The 23,145-nt window shown below is 32.4% G+C and overlaps 2 protein-coding genes and 1 non-coding gene across 3 annotated transcripts; 2 read left to right on the forward strand and 1 right to left on the reverse strand.

The window, feature by feature from the left end:
- Positions 1-3,024: 3,024 nt before the first annotated feature.
- On the forward strand, positions 3,025-5,350 carry LOC17897234 (actin-related protein 2/3 complex subunit 2A). Its single transcript, XM_023790044.1, has 10 exons — positions 3,025-3,253; positions 3,470-3,536; positions 3,624-3,831; positions 3,945-4,102; positions 4,208-4,285; positions 4,365-4,497; positions 4,594-4,685; positions 4,796-4,852; positions 4,965-5,030; positions 5,122-5,350. The coding sequence occupies exons 1-10, from the start codon at positions 3,192-3,194 to the stop codon at positions 5,155-5,157; spliced, it is 957 nt and encodes a 318-aa protein (XP_023645812.1). The 5' UTR covers positions 3,025-3,191; the 3' UTR covers positions 5,158-5,350.
- Positions 5,351-5,474: 124 nt separating this feature from the next.
- Positions 5,475-5,548, reverse strand: TRNAV-AAC. The gene has a single exon. It is a non-coding gene; the product is annotated as a tRNA-Val (tRNA).
- A 14,547-nt stretch (positions 5,549-20,095) lies between these two features.
- On the forward strand, positions 20,096-21,411 carry LOC17899947 (probable purine permease 4). The gene has a single exon (XM_006307540.2). It carries the CDS (start codon positions 20,196-20,198, stop codon positions 21,342-21,344), a length of 1,149 nt encoding a protein of 382 aa, XP_006307602.2. The 5' UTR covers positions 20,096-20,195; the 3' UTR covers positions 21,345-21,411.
- Positions 21,412-23,145: the final 1,734 nt, after the last annotated feature.

Here is a 23,145-nt window from a genome sequence, read left to right on the forward strand (position 1 = left end):
TCTAAAGTTTTTAGTTTGCGGTGAAAGTGAGATCACAATTACAAAAAGGGACCACAACAAACCAAGTCTTCTTTATTTTTCACTGTTTAGCAAAACAAATTCCAAATAATTGTTGCGATTAGTGCATAATAACTAGTGATTGATATGATTAGTGCTGAACAAAATGGTATTTGTCAGACAAGATGAAAATGATAAATCATAGTATCTTCGATGAAATCTTTCTTCTTTTTCTAAGCAGTTAATTAAAGGAGTATGATTATTTCAACTCTGGTTGATTATAAATTTATAATATGTGAAGGTTTTATTCGATAATGAGACAAAATATTGCCACACATACACAACATAATATACACTCTCAATACTATTTTCACCAATATATATATATATATATATATATATATATATATTATATATCATATTATATACATAGAATGTCACTTTTAGTTCGTAGAATTATTTTCATTAAGATAAATTGTCTAAGGACATCACGCATGAGTCATGATTGCTACGTACATGAGAGAAACTGAAATATATATATTGTTTTGGTTCGACACGACTAATTTATCTTGGCGAACATGGATGTAAATAGAGTATCTACGTAATGTAGTTCGAACCTGGATTAATAATAGAATCAGTTTCAGTTGAGATACAGATAAAGGGGATAAAATAATGTAATACATCGAAGTATTAATGTTGGCCTATTTGTATATATGTGAGCCATACAAATTAAGTTATGTTTAATTATCATATATAGTTTTTTTTTTTTAACTTGGGAATATAATATATGAAGAAAAAGAGAGTTGGTGTGAGTTTAGAAGATGGAGTAGCTATAGAGCATCCCGTGATGGGCAAACTAAAAATTCGGTGGTTTCTCCGACATGTAATGAGACAAAACAAGGTTTGAAATTAAAGGCAGTCCATGTGATCAACCCGGATTCACGTTCATTATATACGAATACGAATCTATCTCTTTCACACATTTAGCACATGCATGTGATGATTATATGGTTTTACTTGGTTTTTTATTTACGTGTTACATTTTGTAACACAATTCTTAAAACAACTTAATCAACATATGTATATACAGTTGTGATTATGGTTTATAAGTGCGTGAAGTCAATTGAATTGAACTCATAAAGTGTAGATTTTATCCAATGGCTTTATGCGTATGTCCTACAAGATTCTTTCCATTAATATACACATACAACTGTACAAGTAACTTATAATATTAAATATACACGTAATTAAATATATAGTGTTCGTTCGATTCAGTGACGTAGAAAGAAAATATATAAAAAATGATGGGCCTTCGTAATTGTACGTACTCGACAACATGCGTGGCAATGACTCACCTTATCCATATTCGATAAATTACTTTCTTGTACTCTCCTTGTTTTAAACAACACTTTCTGGTACTATTTAACTAGAACCCTAGACTCGAGAGATGGTAATATTTGTAAACGACATTAATATGCATATTATAAATTTCGAACCGTTTATAGTCTCACAACTTCGTAAGTGACAAGTTTTGCTTACTAAAACTGTATTAAAACAGTTATGCTGGAATCTAACAAATTAATATCAATTTTGCATGAATGTTTCATACCAAACACAAAAACAAATACAACTTACTCTAGTTTAATTAGTTGAATTTTGCCAGTGTCTCGTATCATAAAAGACTTCATGAAAATCTTATTACTACTATACATAAGTAGTCTTACCTATCAATATAATGGAAACAAACAAAAAAATACTGCAATATGGAAGTTTTGGTCTAGTGGTACTATGGACTAGGGAGTGGATTCTCTTAGGGTTCCCCTTTTGCCAAGACAAGTGCATGACCTATCTTGCTAACGTTACTCATTTTACTATGTATATGTATTTGTATGTTTATGCACATGCATATATCTTATGTAAACTTATGTCAATGCAGTAGGACCGTATGTGGTATGTATATGTGTGCGTATAGATACGTGAGCTAGTTTTGGTGTTTTAGGCTCCTTCATCTCTCACATCCGTCGGGCCACGATCAAGCTCATTTCAAAGCTAGAAAAAACGATCTTCTTTTTATATATAGATATGTAGCTTTCATATCTAACCTAAAATATACATATTTTTGTCGTCAAAAGAAAAATAATAGCTTCAAAGGAATATTTTCAAAACTCATGAGTTAATAACAACTAAAAATAACTTCGTATCAAACATTTAGTTTCCGTTACGTTAACTTACATGCATTTACAAACTATACTAGTCTATTTTGATATTTATCAAAAATAAACACTCCACATGCATATTTTATTTGTCTTTATCTCACTCTGGTCAATTTAAAATTTGAATGTATATATATATATATATATATATATATATATATATATATATACATATAGCTCAAATATCTTGTCTTTTCATCGATGAAAAAGCTAATGTATATGGTCTAATTAAAATCTTCGACAAAAAATCTCTATAGGGCATTTTTTATTTGAAATCTTAAACAAAGTATCTTATCCAAATTACAATTTCTCAATTTAAAAGCACACATAAACGGTCATTTTCCTAGTTATTTAATACATAAACATTGCTCCACTATTTTTCTTGTCGTTTATGTCCAATAAAATTATCATTATCTGGAATCTAAAACTATATTTTAAAGCATATTCTAAAAAAATATCGTTTAATTTATTACGGTCTTAATAAATAAATAATAAATTTGCCACATTACAATCAACATACCAGGTATATATAACCTACAGCCAAAAGAACAAAAAAAAAAATCTAGAAAACCCCTAATTTTGTCACTGCTGATACAAAACAAAACATACAGATAATATTTGTTAACATTCAATACAATTTGCTAATGTTAAAAGCTCAAAACTAAAAAAAAAAAAAAAAAGGCTCAAAACTATATATTAACGAAATGGGCTGGTCTTATATGAATTGGGCCTATGGGCCATTCAAATTATATGAACGACGCCATTTTGACTTGACTGAGTTAAATGAAAAATTAACAGAGTAAATTCCAAAAAAGTTATCGAAGAAACGTTCAAGTTGTGACAGAGAGAATCTCTCGCGGTCGTCTTTGTTTGTCGTCTCCGACGAGCTCTCTTTCTTCTCCGATTAGATCCCGTGAGAACGAACCCACAGACTCTAGGGTTTCAAATTGACTGTTTTGTGTATTACGAGAAAAGTGATCGATGATACTGTTGCAATCGCATTCAAGGTTTCTTCTTCAGACGCTATTGACACGAGCTCAGAAGTGAGTCATTTCGATTCTCAAATCTTATCTTCCTTGTAGTTTTAGGTTTAGCTAATCTGAAATCAATTAGACCCATTTGTTTGGTTTTGGTCGATTTGATTTTGATTTGGTTAAGGAATCTGAAACATTTCTGAGAACTGGGTTTTTGTAGAATGGCAATAAAGTTGGATACTTTGTTAGTTTTCTCAGCTGTTTGATTTTGTGTGTTTGGTTCAGTCTTGATAAAGCAGTGGAGCTAGATTATCAATGGATTGAATTCGATGATGTTCGTTACCATGTTCAGGTGAATTTTTATACCAACATTGTTTTGACCTCTGAGATCCATATGATTCTTGTTAAGTATTCTAATATATGAGTTTTGTTTGATTAGGTGACAATGAAAAATCCAAATCTTTTGTTGCTTTCTGTTTCGTTACCAAATCCACCACCTGAAGCAATGTCCTTTGATGGACTTCCTTTAGGAGCTATAGAAGCTATTAAAACCACTTATGGGACGGGTTTTCAAATACTTGATCCTCCAAGAGATGGTTTTAGTCTTACCCTGAAGCTCAATTTCTCTAAAGTTCGTCCGGATGAAGGTTGATAACGAGTCTCTTTCTCTAATCGATAAAATGATTCTACGTAACTTGATGTGTTTTGCTTTTTGAAAGTCTGTTTCATTCTCTCATGGAATGTAACTTTGTTTTCGCAGAGTTATTAACGAAGCTAGCTTCCATTAGAGAAGTGGTGATGGGTGCGCCGTTAAAAATCATCTTCAAGCATTTAGCTTCAAGAACGGTTGCTCCTGAGCTGGATAGGCTTGTAGCAATTATGCATAGACCTAACGAGACATTTTTCCTCGTGCCTCAGGTATATCTACACACTCTATAGAAGTTCCATGTTTAACAATTGATGTAGATTCTTATGGATAGTAAGAATATAGAGGGATATATAACTTAAAAGTATGCTTCACAGGCAGATAAAGTCACCGTGGCTTTTCCAATGAGATTTAAAGACTCTGTCGACACAGTTCTAGCGACTTCTTTCTTAAAGGTGACAAAATGATCAAAGTTAAAATGTTGCGACAGGTTTTGATTTTTGTATTTACTGAAAGATGGATCTTATAATATAGGAATTTGTAGAGGCTAGGCGTGCTGCTGCGCTTAATACTGCACCTTCTTGTTCGTGGTCTCCAACTGCACCACAGGAATTAGAGGGAGCTCCTAAAGAAACATTATCTGCTAATGCCGGTTTTGTAACTTTTGGTATGATCTCTCTAAAAAATATTCTGTTTGATCTTTATTTTCATTGGTAGCACCAATCTGAAAGAAACTTACTCTGAGATTATTGATATATCACAGTCATTTTTCCTCGGCATGTGGAAGGAAAAAAGCTTGATCGTACTGTGTGGAATTTATCAACCTTTCATGCTTATGTTAGTTACCACGTCAAGGTTAATCTTTCTTTCATGTTCACTACTTCACTTAATACCAAAACTCAAGTCTCTCTCTGCGAATATGAATTTGTAAAAATTGAGTTTTTTTGTTTGTTGTCATATCACAGTTTTCAGAGGGATTTATGCACACCAGGATGCGGCGTCGTGTGGAATCTATGATTCAGGTAAAACACAAAACTCGATTTGTCTTATTGTCCTTTCTCTTCAGGTGATCAAACGGTTGCATTACATTCTACTTGAATATGTTCTTTAGTTAACAAAACCGTGTTGTCTCAGGCTCTGGATCAAGCTAAGCCATTGGAGAAAACAAGATCGATGAACAACAAATCATTTAAACGTCTAGTAAGTTGCGAAACCCATGTCGCGGGAAACAATGTTTGTTTATTTGTTTGCATTGTTTTTGAGATTAGTTTCATCTTCTTCTTCCTCACAGGGACTCAACGATGTCAATCACACCAACTCCAAGTAGTTCCGATTTCTCACAAAGCAATTTTGTAAAATCTTGTGAGTAGCTGAGACATGTTTTTTTCTTGTTCTTATAATTGAATTCAGTCTCTGATAATTTATTCAGATTTGGATGTTTGTACAATTCTTTCAGATACTCTACACATCTAAATTTTTGAACAAATGTATAATGTAAGAAGTTCACCTTTTGATATGAACTGTGTCTGTCTATCTTAATCTAACTTCGACAGAAAATAAAGATTATCTTCTTTTACAAGAACAAGAAAATGTTACTATAATACGTTTATAGAATCACCAAAAAAAAAACTAAAAAAAAATAATTGGCTTCGCCCGGGTTCGAACCGGAGACCTTCAGTGTGTTAGACTGACGTGATAACCAACTACACCACGAAATCTTTTTGCTCATTTATTGTTACCTTCGCATTATTAATTCTGATGTATTGCTTTTTTCCACAACCAGGCAACAACCTTCATTTGCACGCATAACGCAAAACAATGGTATATTTATGTTATCAACAAAACATTTATTATTTTCAGGAGCACAAAGAACAATGGTATAGTTTTGTTAATTTGATGCAGAAGCTGGAAATATATATATAGCTATACAATAACATGCATTAGCTGCCGTTAATATCGTTTAACAAATGTATATATTTTCTTTTGGCTTATATATGTATATACTTAAATACTAGAAGATCGCACCATATAGTAATTTTCATTTTAGATATATTGTTAGGTATTTTTAAACTTATGAAGCGATGAAATTGAAAAATATTGGTATTAATTTTCATTTTAGATATATTGTTAGATACTTTTAAACTTATGAAGCGATGAAATTGAAAAATATTGGTATATTGTATTATTGCAATAATATGTATCGACCTACGTTATAGCTAAATCAACCATCCACATGTAATCAAAATAAATACACAGTAGTGAAGTTTGATTGGAATTCTTATCTTATTTTTTCTATAGAAATTTGCTGGACCAAACACAATCCTGTTCATTTATTTTCGTTCAAATCGAGATTTTAGGCTTGTAGTAGTTGTATTGTAGGTATAGCTTCCACAGTTCGACCTAAAAAGACTCATAGTTACTACCTTCACTTTTTGTTTGCTTATGTAGTTATGTATATTGTTCCAAAATTCAAACATTTTTAGGGTTATGGTACTTGTTGCATCAGTCGCCGTTTTGCTTCTAGTCTTTGGAGAAGCTTGACTACTTCTTTTGTCTCTTAAATGACATATGGGTGGCTAGTGATTGACACAAAAAGAAAAAAAAAAAGAAAATTTTTTACAACTTTTGTTTGTCATAGTGGTGAGGAAAAGTTTTTTTACTTGATAACGATGGTTTTTGTCTACCAATAAAGAAGTTTTGTCTGATTATTTTTAGACATGATGAAGTGTGTATTTAACTAAGATCCATTGTAACACTCGACCAAATGTGGTTTCAACATCGATTTTAATGTGTACTTGTTACTTTATGTGTTGCAGATTGAGATATACGATAGATATATTCAGGATATACATATATAAGTTCAAATTTTTAATAGTTAGCCTTAGCCAATATCAATTCTGATTAGTTGATTGATTTGTAACAGATAGGTACGTATAATATACAACTTTTAATCTTAGATTTATGGGACGAAATTAGACTATTGAACACCACGCTGATCAAGGTGTATAAATCAATTAGATGCCAAAACCAAAAAGAATAAGAATGTAATGTAACGTATGCTGCATGGCTTGCTTGGTACACGTGTAAGAAGATGACATCTCCTTTTCTTAAGATTCTCAATATTTGCATGTGTTGTTTTAAATAGTTTACCAACGGCTTCCTAATTATTACTGTTTGACTAGAATAAGAAGGCTGATCTGTTGGCTTGTGGTGTACGTTTATTATCAATCAACAACAGTAGACAACATTTTTAGGGTAATAAGTGGACCATAAGTTGGAAAGTGGGGTATAAGAGACCAAATATTCTTCAATGTAAGGAATGTGATTTATCTATTTCGAATGCATAATACATCAAATATATGTAAATATGTACTAGTGGCCTAAACAACTTTACTAATCAGTGTTTAGAAGTTTGGCTAGGAATTAAATATAGCAAACATCAAACTATAATTATTAATATATATTAATATATACATTCATAAAGAAGGAAGACCATCATTAATAATGAGCTCTTAGGTGGTTTTTAAGCTTTGAAAAGCAAAAAAAATATCTCTTATATCATTATTAATGAGCTTTTAGGTGCATTTTAAAAAGATTAAAGATGCATGTAATACTTTGTAATTCACGAAAAAAAACTGATGTTTTCTGGTTACAAAATTTAGAATATGATATACTTATAAAATTTACTTGTTTTAATGATATTTTTGTTCTTCACCAACATGATTATATTCGTTCGAAAATCTCATGATCGTGAAATATAATTTAAAATATATATATATACACCAGTAAAACGTACAATCTCTAAGTTTACTTATTTATTCAACTTAGGCCATGAATGTTTTTGGAGATCTTAAGTGGCTTTTAGATCATAAATTTTGGTTTCTGAACTTTACAAAAAAAAAAAAGCAAATTATAATAAACTTATTAAAGCGACTTTTTAGATTTTTGTTGACAAACTCGTAAAATGTATTACTTACTTGATTTCCCATATTTTAGAGAAACCACTTTTATCAAAATCTTTAATAGTCATAAAATTGATTTTTTAAAGTGAATTCTCAAAAATATAGGAAATCAAGTAACTAATTTTCTTGGTTGGTATTTAATGGTTGCGAAAGAGAAGAATCGTTAGTTAGATTTTTTCTGGTCGACTTTAACTTGAACTGAAACAAATACAATCTAAAATCTTAACATAGTAGAACATGTGACTAAGGATTTGCGTAGAAGCTCGGTGGGTTGTATAACAAGTACTAATGATACATTTGAAATTCTTGTACCTTGGTTTGCATTGTGCGTTTCTTTTTCATGGGATCAAATCTATAAAATTGACAATGGCCCTGTTTGTTTGGTCGCCGCAGGTACCTGCGGCTGCGGCGGCGGTAAAACTGTTGCTCGTTTGGCTACCGCAGGTTGCCGCAGCGGCGAACGCAACCTTCTGCGGTTAAAAATTTTGAACGTCGATCTGATTTAGCGACCAAAAACGTTGCGTTCGCCGCAACCGCTACCACTGCCGCAGCCGCTGCTGCAACCGCCTGCGGCGACCAAACGAACATGCCCAATATCGGTTAGTGACGATAGCTAGTTGTAATGAAGTTGGTGATCTGGCGTAGGATACATATATGACGAGTTGAGAATTTTTTCGCTCGGATGATTTACCTACCTTTAAGAGGATGAATCGGTGGTTAAGCTTCCAAATGTATAGGGATGATGCTTACATAGATTCTTCAATAATGTTATTTGTGGTATCTCGCACCGATTCTTCCTTCATAATTGCCGAGGATTAGTATAGCTTGATCCACTAATTCACCTCTTCTTCGTTCGTTTCCTTTTACGCTTCATTCCTCGTGGTAAGATTTTCGTTGTCTAATTGTTTATTTCATATCTTTTTCATCGTCATTTCTAAGTCAATCCTCATTTTTTGTTTAACCCGTAATATAATTAAATTTAGAATAATGTGAAGATGTAGAAATCATTTGAAGGAGAATTAAGTTGAAGTGACTATATAAACGAAATGATTGGAAATGAAAAATTTAGAGTGGAAAATTATACTGATTATGCTATCTGATTATGTAAACTTTTCTTTGCAACACATTTTGTTTGTGAGGTTATTATTATTTTTTCATAGTCAACTTTTTTTTTGTATATCTATATATAATAATTTAAACAAATTTCAGGATTTATTTTATATATGATAATTTGTTAAACAAACTTTCAATATTTGAGTAACAAAATAAAAAAATATACATATTTATTTGAGAGTCAAATTTGTAATTATCCAAGTATTAAGAGTTGTTTTGTAGTTATCCAATGATTAATTTTATTTTTGTTTTTTGTAATCCAAAAAAAAATGAAACTAAATTTATATTGAAAAGATAATTAATTGATAAAAAAAGAATTTTTTGGTAGAATAATAAGTGACATAGATCATAATAGTAAAATCTCATGTAACAAATTATATTACATCCTATTATTTAGCTAACTGATGGTATTTACTTCTTTTTTTTTTTTTTTGAGAATTTGAGTTAATTTGTTATCCAATTTTTTTTTTCTCTTTTTGTAACTATACAATTAAACTAAATAAATATTAAAAATAATAGATGAAAAAAATCAGTAAAATCTCAACAACTTTAATCATATCTTATTATTTTAGTTTTGTTAATCTTTCTTTTTGTCGAGAAATGTTTTTAAAAAAATAAATGCCTTTATTTTAGTTGGTTTGGTCTAGAAATCATGCAAATATGCAGCTAATGTTGGTACCAACGTTTTCTAGATCTTGTTAACGTTAATGTCGATGCCAATAAATCTCTGCACTCTTTTTGTGAGACCTTGGTAAGATTGTTATAAATTAAATGTGGGTAGCTTTTGTATTTTTTTTTCTAAAGAGTATACAATGGAAATAAAAGAGGAAAAACATTTGGTTTCACTCCTAATCAAGCGTTTTTTAGCGAAACAGTCGGAAAATACATTAATCGTTCGAGGGATATAAGAAATAGTAACAAAGATTTTGGAAAACATACTTAAAAAGTGTAAACCAACCAGCCAAATCATCTAAAATTTTCAGGATCTCCTCACAGTCTGTCTCAAAGTGTACCGACACAAAAACATGTTGTAATACACACTTTCATTTCCCATATTATAGCTCCCAACTCGGCATGAAATACCATTAGAGTTCAAGGTTTATACCTCATGCCAAAAGCTTGTTAGTGGGATTGTCTATCACAAATCCTATGTCGTATGTTGGAACGCTTCCTCCTAGGACGCATCAACCTGGAACTTAACTTCATCTTTTTTTTTGATCAAACTAATTTTTATATTAAGCTCTCTCCATCAAAGGAGGAAGTGTTACAAGCCAAAGACAACAATGCCAAAATGGCTAGAATTACCGCTGCTACATGAGCTAAACTGATAACATACATAACATGGATAGTAGCAAACACTACACTTAATCCACTAAAACGAGAGATGAGGATGAGCCCTTGAATCTCGACGCCAATAGAGGTAAAATGTAAAGTGAAGCTTTGGGAACTATAGAACACAAATAGTGATTCTATAGCTGGGATTGTAGTCGCAACTAGTGCAGACTTAACAATCGAAAGATCGGCTGTAGACGCAAAGGTGACAACGCACCAGGTAGCTGAGCCTTTAGATAGAATGAGCATCGAAGTGTTTAACGTCGACACCAAACTCCTTGCAACAACACCACTAGAGCAAAGTGTTCCAATTGAGAGGAAAACATACTCCATAATGGAGATACCAACCAAATTCATCGGAGAAATGGATAATAATATAGTTAATTCAATCTGCCACAAAGGAAGTGAACCAAACTTCACATTACCAACATCCGAAGTGAACCTGAGACTGGGAAAGAGCCTGCATATTGCAGTAAGGGATCGCACAAAGGCGAGAGACTTGCCACCTAAGGACAAATGAATACAATCCAAGGAGAAGGATAAATCTATCGGGCTCATAACAACAGGGGACAAAAGTATAACATGACAACAACAAATAGGAAGAGAGCTTGAGATGATGTACATCGAGCAAGCAGCTCTAGACTCCTTTGCCTGGACATCCACCTACAGAGCACACGACAAACATATGAGGAGAAGACTGGAAAAAACCAGTTTCAGAGCCTTTTGCGGAAAAGGATAGGATTCAGGAGCAGCCAAGGAGAAGGATAGTTGGATGAGAGCTTCTGGATCTTCGAGGCAGTGGAGGATGACGAGAGACAATAAGTATCGATGAACAACATGGGGAGGAGGTGAAAAATGATGAGTTGTGGCGAGAAGTGGCGAGGCAAATCTGGAGAAGGTGGATACCAGACCAAGACCAGCATAGGATCTGCATACTGCAGTAGAGAATCGCCTAGAGACGAAAGAGGTGCCACCAAGGGGCATTGAAATCCGGGAACAGTACAACTGAGAAACGAAAGCAACACAGATCTGTGCTGCTGGAAAATCAGGTGGATCCGGAGGCTCAGGTGGATCCGGCGGTTCCGATGGTGAAGAACGCTCAGACAGTAACACCAGAGAAAGTTTCAGTCGAATGAGAGCAAGATGGGTTGTCGGGTGAGGAGGAGGAAGCTTCGGGGAAACCATCAAGACAAATACCTTACCGAGAAAAATTAGGAGAACTGCAGACTGCTGGACGGAGTCGGGAGGAGACAAGGCTGTGATCAATTAGATGGAAGCACACCGGAGAAGCTTCGCCGGAGAGGAAACACCATTCTGAAAATCTTCAAGCGGCGCCTCGAAAGATGTGTCTGAGAGAAAACTAGGGCGAAATGATATTTTCTTTTGCATGCCTTTTCTTAACTTCATCTTTGTAGTCTTGTATAGGTTCAATTGCTTATGGCAACACTTCATGCGACTCTTCTTGGTCCTCTAAAACCTGCACACTTTACTTTTTGCTTCCGCAAAATGCTAAAGGATAGGGTATTTTGCGGTTGGATGTCTTTATTTTTGAAGATTTTTTTGTTCTTCGCTTTCTATATGTACTAAAGTCGAGTTAATTGTTCGTTAGACCCTGCTTCGTTGCTCACTTGAATATGAAGTTCAAGTTTGAGAAGATAGACTCACTCGCGAAAAACTCCAAAAATTTGAGTAAGTGATATAACCCAAACTCGTAGAGAAGAGGGGGCATTCAAACAACACATGATTTATTCAATCAAATATCCCATAAGCTTTGTATGTACGACATTGTCATTCCACTACATGGCTCCGTGTAGCAATAGACCCAGCCAAAGCTTGTAAAAGAAGCACTTTGTTTCCTTGGTTGATGAATTGACTTTTCAAACTTGATTTTTAAGCTTTGTTATACTCGATTCAAACATTTCATATGCGTGTGTTTGCTTGTGTTTCAATGGCATGTCCAGATTTAACCGTGTATTATATTTTTGTTTAGATCCAGATAAAATTGTTTATATGAAAAGAGTGATTCGGTTTCAAACTTGTGATTAATTAGAAGTCATCCTGCTCTATGATATCCTGCATTTTATTTTAATTTCCATTCTTTTGGGTCAAAATCGACAAGTTAAATCACATATATATTTGTATCTCGATATGCACCATTGTCCCTTGCCAGACTTGCTGGTGGTGGGGATCTAAATTTCATTCCATACCTTCGTGCTAAAGCATGAGTGACGGTGGTTAGTTGCAATGAAGTTAGTGATTCTGCGAGGATTAAATATATGAAGGGTAGAATTTGTTTATCGATCTAACGATTTACTCACCTCTGGAATGATGAATAGGTGGTTGAGCTCGACGTTGGATTAGGATCAAAAATTACCTTCATTTGTCGGTATCTCGCACCGACCATTCGCTCATAATCGTTGGTGATTAGTCGATTGTTTGATTACAAATTGACTCTCTCCTTCGTTTCCCTTTTGCTTTCCTCCTTCATCCTTGTCCGCTTTTCAGTATACATATGATGTTTTGTTTCATATTGTTCCTTTGTCATTCTTGAATCAATTTTCATATTGTTGTTTAACCTTTAATGTATTAAACATGCAAGTATAAAAATATAATAATTAGTATATAAGAAAAAATAAGTCATTAATAAAAATAGGTTAACAAAACATTAAATTGGTGTGAAAAAGTGAGAGAGAGAAAGTCAAACAATTAAATGAAAACATTTAATAGCACAATGTTCTGTACTTCCAAAATTCTTTAGTTAGCTTATCTTTTTTTGTTTCAAATGTTAGTTTGTTTTTATTAATTTGTATTTATTAAAGAGGCAGACAATATTGTATTAAGAAATTAACAAAATTGAAGAAAACAAATTTACCCAGAATTCAAAAGTCAAGTTTGTAATTACCCAAAAGTTGATTTGTAGTTATCCAATGGTTAAAATAAATATTTTTAGCTTTTTCTTGTTACCCTAACAAATTAAAAAATATATATATTAAAATGATAATTGATAGGTGACAGAGATTTTTTGGTAGAATAAGAGATGACAGAGATTGTTACAGTAAACACTCTTTTTAACAAATTTAATCATAACTTATTATTTATTAAAGAGGCAGAAAATATTGTATTAAGAATTTAACAAAATAAAGAAAACAAATATACCCAAAATTCAAAAGTCAGGTTTGTAATCACCCAAGAGTTGATTTGTAGTTATCCAATGGTTAAAGTAAATGTTTTTAGTTTTTTATTGTTACCCCAACAAATGAAAATAAATATATATTAAAATGATAATTAATAGGTAACAGAGAGTTTTTGGGTAGAATAAGAGATGACAGAGATTGTAACAGTAAACACTCTTTTAACAACTTTAATCATAACTTATTATTTAAATTTCTGTTATATCTTTTATTTTTTGATAATTTGTTAAAAGAAAACAAATGTCTTTATCTTACTTAATCTGTTCTAGAAATCTTGCGGACATGTAGGTATTTGTTATCAACGATTCATGTTAGATATATGGTAAAAAAACAAATTATTTTTTACCCTTAAACTTTGGATCTTCGTAACATTTAGAATCTTGTTTTCATTTTTCCAATTAAGGAGTTATAACTTTATTTATTTCTTTAAATATTTGCACGATATACAGTGGGCAATTTAGTTTTCCTAGATCATCTATGCCACAAATTTCTCTGCACTCTATTTCTGAAACCAGGGGTCTACAAGGATATATGTTGATAAGATTGTTACCAACTTTTATATATATTTTTGTATGAGTATAATCGTATATAATGGAATTAGACGAAGAAAAAATAATCATTTGTTTACTCTTCTAGACTACTTTTCCAACTAAAATTTTGTTTCTTCTAGTTAATGTTGATCCATTGCATATTTTATTCGTCTCCATGAATTTTATATATATTTTGATAAGAAATTTATATAGTGAGGGAAATATTTTGATAACTTTTCTTTACTATGATTATATATATAGAATATCCTCTTCTCTAAAAGCATATTATAAAACTGACATGCTAAAAAATCCTAACTAGAAGCTACGATAATCTCTTAATAATCCTAACTAAAAACTACGATAATCTCTAAATAATCCTCTTTAGACCTAACCATCTTTTTAGCAACGGACTCAATGCATATGCAATGCATCAACATTAATTGAAAAAATGAATTTATTTGACTATGAATATAATTCTAGTCATTTTTTTTTGGCATACTAGTATCTTGATTTCGATAAAAACCACAATACATAAACATTGAGTGGATTTGTTATTAAAAAAAAATTAACAATGACTAGTTGTGTATGTGATATGTGTGTGTTGTTGTTGGAGGCTGAACCATCATCGCTTTTTCAACACTTCTTCTTCCTCATTTCTCTCTTCCATGCAAAAACACGGTTTACAAATAAAACTAAATCGAAAACAAATTTTGAGATAATTAAGAAAACATTATCAAAACAAATTGAAAACAGTAGAGATTGCACAATGATATGTGTAGCTTTCTTTTCAAATTCTTTTTGTACATCCCCTAATTTTTTTTGCACTTGTCTTACTTTTTTCCCAAAATCAGTTTGGTTCTTATAAAATCTATTTTTACATACATAGGACTAAATTTTTATACTATGTTTAGGATTTGAGTGACAAAAAGAAAAGACAAAGTTAGAAAATAATTTATATTTATTAAAGAGGCAGACAAGATTGTAATTACCACAAATCAATTAAACTGATTTGTAGTTTTCCAATGGTTAAAAACTTAAATTTTATTATTTTTGTAACTTCAATAAAATAAATAAATATTTATTAAAAACTGAATTAATTGGTGACAGTGATTATAACAGTAAAATCTTTTCAACCATTGGAAAAGATTATGACACAAAATACCTGCACTCTATTTATGAAACTAGGGGTCTACAAGGATATATGATAAATATTGTTATAAATGGATACAACAAAATGTTACCAGCTTTTATATCTTTTATATGAGTATGACTCGAAATAATTAGAGTATAGTAGTATCTTCTGTATTAATTATAGTATAATAGTATACCATGAGATAGAAGAAGAAAATAGAAACAAGAGAAAATAATCATTTGTTTCCTCTCATTTTTCTTGATAGGTGAAAATTAGAATCCAAATTTAAACTTAATCTAGCAGTAATTGATCATTAGTATAACGACAAAGTAGTCAGTAGTGCATGTAATCTTAATATATTTTGTAACGGTTATTTTTTGCATTTATTATATTAATAATTCAGGAAAAATATTGTGATATTAATATTCTTGAAATATAACCATTTTTAAAAACTAACTAAAAACGGCGACAAATCTCGTGAAATTTAGGCCTAAACCTCATCATTAGCAGTAGTTTAAGAAAAGTTTTGTTATTAAACGACTCAAATACATCACAATATCGACAATAATTTATTAGACTATAAATATAAAACGAATATACTGAGAATGGTCAACATTAGTTAAGGATGGTTAATACTTGTTGAGTAACTAAGGTATATTTGAGTGTATATATTTATGCAACAACAACGCAACAGAAGCGTTTAGTTGTACAAGTTTAGATTTCTCTACATTTCAGTTCTTAGTTTGCTCTAATATGTAATGACTTCTCATATTTTGATCAATACACAAAAATTCATCGATATAGTTTGTCTTTCTAATAACAAAGCCTGAATTATTTTATTTTTCAATCTCTCTAAATTTCTTAAAGAAATAGATGACAACGAATCTAAACTCGACTAATGCTCATGTGGCAACAAATGCCACTATGGAGGTGAGGAAAACAATCTCTCTGTAAGATTTGACCTCGTCCGACTATTCCCGAGCGATGATTTCTCATCCTCTGTTGTAGGGAACCAACTATGACGAATGGGCGTGTGGCATGAAAACGGAAATGACATCTTGCAAGAAGGTTGGGTTCCTCGATGGAACCATTGTCCAAGCCACAAGAGCTCTTCTCGTGTCTTGAATCAAGATTACCATCGAACCAGTGTTACATTCCACCATCTCTCACAGAGATGTGGCGAAGGCTATTTGGGATTTTTTGAAGAAGATATTTGATGTAATGAATAGTTCTCGCATTCAGCAAATCAAATATGAACTGGCGTGTTGCATACAAAGGGGAATTGCGATAGAAGCTTATTTTGGAAAACTGAATCAAATTCTGGACGGACTCACTTTGTATCGTCTGATACGCAAATATCAATGTTGGCTGTGTACGTGTGACCATGCAACAGCTCAAGAGACAGACCATGAAGAAGACAAGGTGCATCAGTTATTGTGTGGTTTGGATGACCAGTTTTGAGTTGTACATTCGAGTCTAGTGGCGCGAGGTCCTGTTCAACCGTTGGAAGAGGTTATAATAAAATTGAGAGACAAGAAAAGATCTTCGAGCAGTAGGAGAGGAGATACCTTAGATGGTTTCCTTATCCATACACATGAAACCGCGATTCATACTTAATGGGAAGGAGAAGAACAAAAGCATGCTATGTAAATTGTGTAATCACACAGGTCATGCGAAGGACAGACCAAAAGGGAGATCTTCACAAGAAAAATGTTGTGGAAGCGCTAGTACAAGTGGATGAAGAGGAAGGGGACAAGTTAGTTATGTTAATCAAGTTATTGTACCTGCAGTTGCAAACTCAAGCAATGAACAAGTGAATCATGTCATCATGGATCCAAACCGTGACAAATTAAACTTGAGTGATCAACAATGGCGTCAAATAAAGAGCATTCTCAATGATGGAAAGAAAAACATCACAGAAAAATCATTGGATAAGTCTTCTCATTCCTCTTGGATTTTGGACATAAAGGTGTCTCACCATTTGACATGCTAATTTGAATTATTGTCAAATGTGAAAGAAATGTTACATGCATTGATAATTATGTTTGATGGTAGAGAACAATTTCTCGCAAGGAAGGAATGATCAAAACGTCTTGGTTCTAGTCTGGTTTTAAAGGCAGATTATTTTATGAAAACTTTGAAGTCTGATTTGATTTCACTGAGTCGGTTACTGATGAAAACATCAGTGTGGTTCAGATGGTTGAGCCGATTTAAGCGAACTAGCTCATTTTGACACCCCTACTTATAGGTCTTCGGAATATATTTGATAATGTTTTCGAGACCAAATAATGAAAATTAATTTAGTAAATTTACTATATAGTATTTGGATTACAGTACGAAAAACCGTTTGGAATTGATTATAAAAAGAAAAATAACAAACTAGGGTGGCTTAATTTGCGATTAATGTTTTTCACAAGACATAGTCGTTAACTTTTGTTAATGAAACGACACAACCCGTTGTCTCATTTTAATTCATCAATATTTACCTTGTAATTAATATCTAACCAATGAATTAAACCAACATGCAAACAACAGCGGAAACCAAAAATCTAAACCGATAATTCAATAAAACCAATCCAATAATCTATAACCAATAACCAATAATCATCCATCAATCAGTCAAGAACAATGACCAACAAGTCTAGCATACTTAAATCTCTAAAAGGATGAATCAGTGGTTAAGCTTGAACTATATTGGGATTGACGCTTACTTTGATTCTACGGTTATGTTATTGGTAGAATACCGCATCGATTATTTCCTCATAATTGCCGGCAGTTAGTCAATGGTTTGATCCACTAATCGACCTCTTTCTTCATTTGATTCACTTTCATAGGACCAAATCAATAAACTCTTGGGTAATTGCAAACTCATTATCCGTTTTTCGTTTTCTGATTGTGTATTTTGTATCTATTTTGTCGTCATGTTTTAGCCGGATTAAAAAAAAAACTAAATAAAAGCATTGAAATGGAAAATAGAGAGAGTTCATTAATATTGAAATTGAAAACAAGTAATAGCACAATGTTATGTGATTATGTAAACTTTCATTTCATTTTTTTTTATTCACCCACATATTACACTTGTTAAGATATGTATTTTGTTCTTTTCATAGTCAACTCGTTTAATCTATATCTAAATATGATTATTGTAAACAAACTCAGAACTTTTTATACATAATAACTCTTTAAACAATCTTCAGGATTGAAGAAAAAGAGAAAAAAAAAAAAAGAACTGTATTTATTAAAGAGCAGATTTGTAGTTACCCAAAAGTTAATTTGTAGTTATCCAAAGTAATTTTTTTGTCTTTTTGTAAACCCAGAAAAATTAATTAAATACATATTGTAAAGATAATAGGTGACAGAGTTCAGTAAAATCTCAACAACTTTAATCATACCTTATTATTTAGATTTTTGTTAATTTTTTTTAAAAAAATAATAATAAAACAAATAACTTTGTTTTAGTTTATCAGTTCTAGAAATCATGCGTACATGTAGATGTTGTTACCAACAAATCATGTTATATATGCTAGATATTTGGTAAAATTAGTTTTTTTTTTTCTTTTTTTCTTTTTACCCTTACACTTTTGATCTTCGTTAGATTTAGAATATTGATTTCATATTTAAAATTAAGGAGTTTTATATTATTTGGAAGATGTAAGCATCTAGTTTTCCAATGATCATCGATGCCACTCTGCACTCTATTTCTGAAACTAGGGGTCTACAAGGGTATATGTTGATAAGATTGTTATGAATGGATACAATTAAATGTTACCAGCTTTTATATTCTTTTGTATGAGTTTATGACATTATAGTATATGATGGAATTAGAAGAAGACGATAACAAACAAGAGAAAAACTAATAATTTGTTTACTCTTCTAAACTACTTTTATTTTCCAACCAAATTTTTGTTTCCTCTCTCAGTAGAAAGATTTAATATCCAAAGTTAAACTCAACGTAGCTGATATATTGTTTTAGACAAATACACACGTACGGTATCAACGAGGGAGTAGTGAACTTAGTGAATGGAATCTTAATATATTTTGTAACAAATAATGTAACGGTTATTTTTTTTGGATTTATCGTGTATCAATTCATGAAAATATCGTGATCATGAACATTTTGATTATTCTTGAAATACTTTTAAAAGCACATTATACGTACCCCCGATGTGCTAAAAAGCTAACTAAGAACTTCGCTAATCTCGTGGACTTTAGGCCTAAACCTCATTAACCGTATGATTTGGAAAATACTTTATTCGTCTATATATATATAACGAATACATTGATGTATCTGCACCAAATAACACATGTATATATGTATGTATGTACTTTAGTGTGTGTGTGTGTGTTATACGTGGAGAGTGAGACTGCAGACTGAACGTTATACACATTGAACCTATTTGTTTATTTCTTTGGTCAAAGTAACTGGCCAAATGTTTGTTTGCATACCATATGTTTTAATAGTATTGGTTAAAAAAATGTAGAGTATTTATTATAATTTATTTTGAATAAAAGTGGTGAAAGAAAAATAAAAGAGAAAAGAAATGATGTTGAACAAACTTATCAAACTCACTTTGATTTTCTTCTTTTTTTACCAACATAAAGATTTAGTCTTAACATTAATTAATACAAGATATATTGATAGATTTTAGATAAGAAATTTATATAATTGAAGGAAACATTTTGATATCTTTCCCTTTCTTTACTATCATTATATAGAATATCCCATTCTATAAAAGCATACTCATAAGAATGACATGCTGAAAAATCCTAACTAAAAACTACGATAATCTCTAAATAATCATCTTTAGACCTAACCATATTTTTAGTAACGGACTCAATGCATTGCATCAAACATTAATTGAAAAAAAAAAATGAATTTTATTTATAAATATAGTAGAATCTTGAATTCGATAAAAACCACAATATATATACATTGACTGAGAGTGTGTATGTATGTGTGTTGTTGTTGTTGGAGATTGAACCTTTTTCAACACTTCTTCTTCTTCTTCCTCCTCATTTCTCTCTTCCATGCAAAAACACAGTTACAAATAAAAATAAAAATTGAGATAATTAAGAAAAGATTCTCAAAACACAAAGAGACAAAGATGAGTGATGGTCGAGTCAACGCAGATCAACAACAACAACAAGACCTGGTTAAAGCACCGGTTAAGCGATCTCTCACTCTCCTTATCACCACATACGTTTGTCTCTTCGTCGGCTCCGTCGCCTCGAGCCTCCTTGCGAAATTCTACTTCGTCCACGGCGGCTCGAGCCGTTGGGTCTCGACGTGGGTTCAGTCCGCTGGATTCCCTCTCCTCCTCACCTTGATCTACTTCCCTCGCTACGTTTTCAAAACCACCACTCGCCGTCCTTTCACGCGCTTCACGCGCCGCCTTGTCATCTTCTCGGTGTTGATCGGGTTTGTACTCGGTTTCAACAACTTCCTCTTCTCGTGGGGAACCTCGTACCTCCCTGTGTCCACGTCATCGCTTCTCCTCTCGACACAGCTTGTCTTCACTCTCATTTTGTCCGTGCTCATCGTGAAACAGAAGGTCACTTTCTCCAACCTTAACTGTGTGGTTCTCTTGACGTTAAGCTCTGTTTTGTTGGCTCTCGGTTCGAGTTCAGATAAACCGGCCGGTTTGACTAAATCTAAGTATTACATCGGGTTTGTATCCACTATCGGAGCCGGTTTACTCTTCGCTCTTTACCTCCCCGTGACGGAGAAGCTTTACCGCACCGTTTACTGCTACGCGATGGTCATGGAGGTGCAGCTCGTGATGGAGTTCTCGGCGACGGTTTTCGCGACCATCGGCATGGCTTTCGACGGCGGGTTCAGCGAGATGGTCAAGGAAGCTAACCACGTTTTCACCAAAGGACCGACGGTTTACTGGACGGTTGCGATATTCGCCAACGTGGTGACGTGGCAGCTCTGTTTCGCAGCCACGTCAGGGATGGTCTACTTGACGTCAGGGATCACCGGAGGTATCTGCATGACGGCTTTGCTGGCGATGAATGTGATCGGAGGCGTGGTGGTTTACGGTGACGAGTTTGGTGGAGTCAAGATCGTGTCGACGGTGCTATGCATTTGGGGGTTCTCGAGTTACATCTACGGGATGTACATGAAGTCTAAGAACGGGGAGGAGACGGAGGGAGAATATACCGGCGTAAAGACGACGGAAGACGGCGGAGATATGGAGGTGGAAATGGGAAAAGTTAAAGATGACGTGGCGGCGGCGGATGATAGGGTTTGATGATATCTGTGTGATTGAGACGTCCGTTATGATTATTATTATTAGGGAAAGCCCAAAAGAAAAAAAAGTAGTAGTAGTAGTAGAAGTATCCTTTTTATGTTCTTTCTTTTTCTCACCTTATTGTTTTTTCTTTTTCTTTTGGTTTTCTAGTAATGCATCTGCCTTTTTTTTTTTTTTTTTTCTTGTTTTCTTATGTTTTTTTTCCTTATTATCCTATCATGGACGAAACTAATTATGTGTACACTTTTAAAGTGTGGATTTATCCGTTGTCGGTTTGATAATTTAATAAGTATGTATATGTATATATTTCATTTTAGTATTATCTATGGCTTTTTATTTGTGTTGTATTTAATAGAGTAGTGTGTTTTTCATTTGGAGGAATATAAGATTTTGTTACTATGAGATAACAAGGATCTAAGATTCACTCAAATTTGACCTAGTAGTAAGACAATAAATTTAATAGGTTAGTAACAATCGGGTCAATAATCAAATAATTAATCACACCACTATACTTCTCATCAATTGCCAATTTCCCATTATGTCAAACATATTTTCTGTTCACTTTGTTGTGTAATTTTGCAATGTTATTTCTTCATATTTTTAAAAGTTAATTTGTTAAATATTAAAATATTTTAACCAATTTTTTTTTTTGCTAAACCAAATGTTAAGTTTGGTACTAAAACTATATAGTTTAGAAAGAAAAAAATGCGAAGAATAAACTGATTTCGATCTAAACCCCGATATTTTATACACGCTATCTATTTTAATGGAACTTCATAACATTTTCTAACACATAACGATCTCTTCACGTTAAATTTATATCGGGAGAGTGACCAATTTTAGAACTTATTTTTTCAGCAAAAATCAGTTATATGTTCTCTGTTATGCATTTTGTTTGGTGTTCTGCGATAAATAAGTTTCTTGATTTCAAAATCTATGTAGGCATTTATCTTGCTTAACATATACACAAATAAATACAAACATCTAAATAGGATAGTCTACAAATATCAGATTAGTTTTATATGTAGAATAAATGTTTGAAAGTAAGATGAATATTATAACTGATATATATCATACTGAACAAATTAAATATATAGCTGTTTTCCAATAACAATAAACCTGTAACACTTGGTAACATTACAAAACAACAAAAAAGGAAAAAAACTGTCGTTTATGGGGCACAACATATACCAAAAGAAATACAAAGAAAGTGCTCACTATCTACAAGATTCCAATTAGAAAAAAATATTAATGATGATCATGATGGTTAATTAGAGTGTTAATAAAATGAATGGGAAAACAAAAAGAAGAGACATGCTTAATGGTGATGATGCAGCTTGGCATTAACTCGGTGTTGTTTACGAACATTGTCTCCTTAATGCTCCTTTAGTTTTTGTATTTTTCTTTGAGCACTTTACAATGAAAAAGATTGTTTTCTTCTCTTATGGCTTCTGGCTCTTCACTCATATTCTAAAATCTATACCCTGCCTTGTAAATTTCTTTAGAGCCCACAAAATCCAAATATTTTGTTGCTTTTGATTCAACCACAGATTATATCGTAATTGTGTATCCAATGTAGGGTAATGTATGTTTCCTTGACGTGTTTTTGAATACGACTCTACAAATGCAAACACATCATTAACTAATATTGATAGATTACATGATTACATGTATCATTTGTTAAGAAAATGTTCGTAATGTATGTAAAATCTTATATACGTTCGAAAAAGCATGTAAACTCGTCGATCTTTAAGTTGTATAAATAAAACTAGATGTTGATAAAGTATGGTGATATAGATTA

Source organism: Capsella rubella, unplaced genomic scaffold, assembly GCF_000375325.1.
Source record: "Capsella rubella cultivar Monte Gargano unplaced genomic scaffold, Caprub1_0 scaffold_1, whole genome shotgun sequence".
NCBI classification, from domain to species: domain Eukaryota; kingdom Viridiplantae; phylum Streptophyta; class Magnoliopsida; order Brassicales; family Brassicaceae; genus Capsella; species Capsella rubella.